Genomic DNA, 3,597 nt, shown 5'->3' on the forward strand with positions numbered 1-3,597 from the left:
TGGAAACGAACAGCTGAGTTTCAAATCTCGAATAAATCTCGAAACACACTTGAATGCTCACTTGGCAGGTAACATATGCGCCACGCGCCCCAACCGCTCCTCTGGTCGCCGCCGGCCTCCGCGGCGGCGGCGATGTCCCAGCGCCACCCATCGGCCAGCCCTCAGATCGATCGATCGGCGCTCAAAGTCGGCTTCAGATCCGAGAACGCTGCTGGCGCCGCCGCCGATCCCAGCGGCGACGCCAGCAGCTTCCTCTGCTCTCCAATGCGCCGAGAAGCGACGCGGGGGTGCTCGGCCCGCCGTGGACGACGAAGGCTCCGCCGGGCGCGCGTCGGCCGGTCCGGTGGCACCCTCTGCGCGCGGCACCTGCCGGCGCCCCGACGACAGCCGTCGCACCACCGCTGATGGAGGGGCGGTCGGCGCCGCTGCCGCCGCGCCGCCGGTGGGAGGGGCACTGGTGGTGGCCTGGGCGGCCCTCCGCCGCCGCTCGGGGCGCCCGGGCAGCGGTGGCAGCCTGCGCCCGCGTGCTTCGAGCTGCCCGCTCGGTGCTTCGAAATGCCTGCTCCGTGCTTCCGGCGGATCTTTTTTCTTCTCGAGCACTAAGCAAAATTCGAGCCAATTGAGGAAACTCAAGCGGGCAGGCTGGAAGCACTGAGGGACGGCCGATGTTCGCCCAGTGCGAGACCTGATTTTAGAATCGCTCTTTTGAGCTGTCCGGGGGTGGTTCACGGCTGGCGTGCAACAGGTCCACGGCCCCCCCCCGGCGCCAGAGGAGAGAGAGCGCGGGCATCGGATCGGCCACGCCATCGTCCAGCGTCCACCGTGCACACAAAAGTTACAACATCACAAACAGCTTCAACATGTGTCTCTCTGCTCTCTCCTCTGGACGGCTTCGACCCCTCGACGCATGGGCACCGGCCTGTGCACCCCCGCAGCACACATTCACTCCGTGCAAGCGCGACGCGCCGGTCGTGCCCACCGCTCATATCACTATGTTGCGCATCAGTCTGCCGATGGCCTTGAGGCCGGACCACATCTCCTCCCGGGAGCCGCTCGAGTCGAGCTCGACGATCGGCACGCGGCTCGCTCGCAGCCACTCGAGAGTAGGCTCGCTCTGCTGGCGGTAGACGGCGATGCGCCGCACAGCCGCCTTGCGCGTGTCGTCTGCGCGCCCCTCGGTCTGCGCGCGGCGCAGGATCCGCTCGAGCATCTTCTCCTCGTCGCAGACCAAGTGCAGCGCCAGCTCCGGCCGGCCGCACTGCGCCTCGAAGTCGATCGCATTGTCGCGCGAGCGCGGGAAGCCGTCGAGCAGCAGCCGCCGCCCGCCGAAGGAGCGCATGCGGCGGCGCAGCAGAGTGACGATGAGCGCCGAGGAGACGAGCTCGCCGCGGAGCATGATGCCCGCCACCTCGCGGCCGAGCGGCGTGTCTGCCTCCACCTCGGAGCGGAGCAGGTCGCCGCAGCTGACGTGCGAGACGTCGCACTCGTCGACGAGGCGGCGGCAGAGGACACCCTTGCCGCTCCCGGGCCCGCCCACGACCAGGATACAGCGCGCTGGGTTCGAGGCGAGCAGCGCGTCCGAGGCGTGCAGAAACTCGTCCAGGTCGATGGCGCCGCTGCTGTCGACGTCCGCCTGTTGGAAGAGCTCCTCGAGCGTGGCATCGTCCGGCCTCTCGCCCACGCTCGCGAGCAGCGCGCGGAGGCCGTCGCGGTCAAGCTGCCTCGCGGGGCCGGCATAATCGTCGAACAGGTCTATGATGGCCGACATCTCGAGCGGCAGAAACGCGCGGTTCGCGGACTGCGCGGCCTGCCGCTGCCGCAGCGAGCGCGCAAAGACGCGCGCCTTTTTGGACGGCGCCGCTGCCTCGAAGCCGTGCGGGAGCGGCGCGGACGCGAGGATCTCCTCCGCCTCTGTCACGGCCCGGCCGGGCCAAAGCCGGTCGAGCCGCGCGTCGCCGTCAGGCTTGAGCGGGTCGTCGCCCTTGTCTTGCGAGGAGGCGGCTCGGCGAAGCAGCTGTGCTGGCGCGCGCGTCAGTCGCGGCAGGCGAGTGCTCAACGGAAGGCGAGTGCACAACGGAAGGCATGGCCGTGCTCGCATGCGTGGAGGTCAAGCCACCTCTCCGCGAGGATGCCGCGAGGATGTCCGCCTCTGGCCGCGCCGTCGTGGAGAAGCAGGGGGAAAGAATTTTAAGGGAAAGAAAGAAAGAAAGAAAACGGACACCCCAAGGGAGGGATGGGAGGACGGCACGCCGCCACCACACAGGAACGAGAGAGGGGAGGTGTAAGGTGCCTATATGGGCTTCCAGTATCGGACCTTCAAGACATGCGCTTTTGGCCGGTGGCCTCCTCGGACATGGTACCTCCGGTGAGATAGTGGCTGCCAGTTCGAGACTGACTGGGGCCGATCTAACTTGAGTTGTTCGGAGGAAGGAATCCGGCCAGCACGGGTACAAAGAGGGGTGTGTGTGTGTGTGTGTGTGTGGAGTCTCTCTCTGATCCCACCTGTGATGTTGGGTGCGAGGTCGTGGAAGCTGAGATCCCAAGGGGGGGAGCCGATCCCACTCGTAACCAACTCTCAGGGGCAGTAGGTGGGCGAGCCTCGAGCCCGCTCATCTCGATCGTCAAGGCGTCGCTACGCGCGGTCTTCCGCGGGGGGAGCTTCGTCGACGGGTGCGGGACCGCGGCGCGGCTGGTGCTGCGGCGATGCCTCCGGCTGTTGCGGCGAGTGGCTTTCTGCTCGCTGCGATGGCGAAAAACTCGTCTCGTCGCACACCAAGAGCTTATGCTCTGGCGAGATGTGAGGCGCATGCGCCCGGGAGGGGAGGGCGCATGCGTAACGACGCTGCTAGAGATGCCTTTCGGGGCCCAGAGATAAAACTTCTGATGCCATGCGTGACCTAGTAGTGTCCCCAGCTATGGGCGTGTCCACGTTGGAGCCAGGTGTGGTGTGGGCGCGAGAATAGCTCCGCCGTTCATGGAGGCAACCGATGCGAGTCGACTGGTGTGTGTCGTCGTGGTTTCGTATCAAGAATACTCACTCACACAATCTCTCGAGAACCTCGAGAGGGGTACCCGGAGAATCCCCAGCTGCGGAAACGTAGTGTCGCCCAAGAGGTGCGATACTGCGGGGGAGTGTACGGTGCCTATATGGGCTTCCAGTATCGGACCTCAGAGCCACAACACCAGACACAAGTGTGTACTTCAGCGCCTCATCCTCGCCCTACGCGCCGCGTGGGGCACCGCTGTGCGAATGGAGCCGAAAGGCCACCTCGGTCAGAGTTACCACAAACAACCCGACGTGGACGCGTGCAACATTGGCAGGGGCGGCAAGCGCTTTTCAGGCGATGTCAAGGTTGTCTGCCCCCTCACCAGCGGCGGGGAGCATGGTCGGAAGGGCGCTTTTGTCGCCTTCGGCAACACCGAGGCGTTCTACCGGAACATGGTCGAGGGGCATGGGCCCTACCGCGCGGAGGGAGAGGGAGGCGAGGGGAAGGGGGAGGGGGGTGGAGGGGAGTGTGAGGGGTATGGGGGCGAGGGAATGGAGGGAGAGAGGAAGAGCAAGGGCGAGAGGGGGCAGGGGACTGGTCGATGGCATAC

At 66.1% G+C, this 3,597-nt stretch overlaps 2 protein-coding genes across 2 annotated transcripts; one reads left to right on the forward strand and one right to left on the reverse strand.

Annotated features, from left to right (window-relative positions):
- EMIHUDRAFT_353573 (hypothetical protein) lies at positions 1-567 on the forward strand. The gene is made up of 2 exons (XM_005780094.1): positions 1-518; positions 549-567. Exon 1 carries the CDS (start codon positions 76-78, stop codon positions 403-405), a length of 330 nt encoding a protein of 109 aa, XP_005780151.1. The 5' UTR covers positions 1-75; the 3' UTR covers positions 406-518; positions 549-567.
- A 520-nt stretch (positions 568-1,087) lies between these two features.
- EMIHUDRAFT_56864 (adenylate kinase) lies at positions 1,088-1,543 on the reverse strand (the record flags this gene model as incomplete). Its single annotated transcript, XM_005780095.1, has 1 exon — positions 1,088-1,543. A coding segment is annotated over one exon (456 nt), but the record flags the coding sequence as incomplete, so codon positions are not given.
- Positions 1,544-3,597: the final 2,054 nt, after the last annotated feature.

Source organism: Emiliania huxleyi (genome assembly GCF_000372725.1).
Source record: "Emiliania huxleyi CCMP1516 unplaced genomic scaffold EMIHUscaffold_22, whole genome shotgun sequence".
Taxonomy (NCBI): Eukaryota; Haptophyta; order Isochrysidales; family Noelaerhabdaceae; genus Emiliania; species Emiliania huxleyi.

Bases quoted from the DNA above. Each gene is read 5' to 3' on its own strand.
- EMIHUDRAFT_353573 (XM_005780094.1), top strand. From the start codon at position 76: ATGCGCCACGCGCCCCAACCGCTCCTCTGGTCGCCGCCGGCCTCCGCG.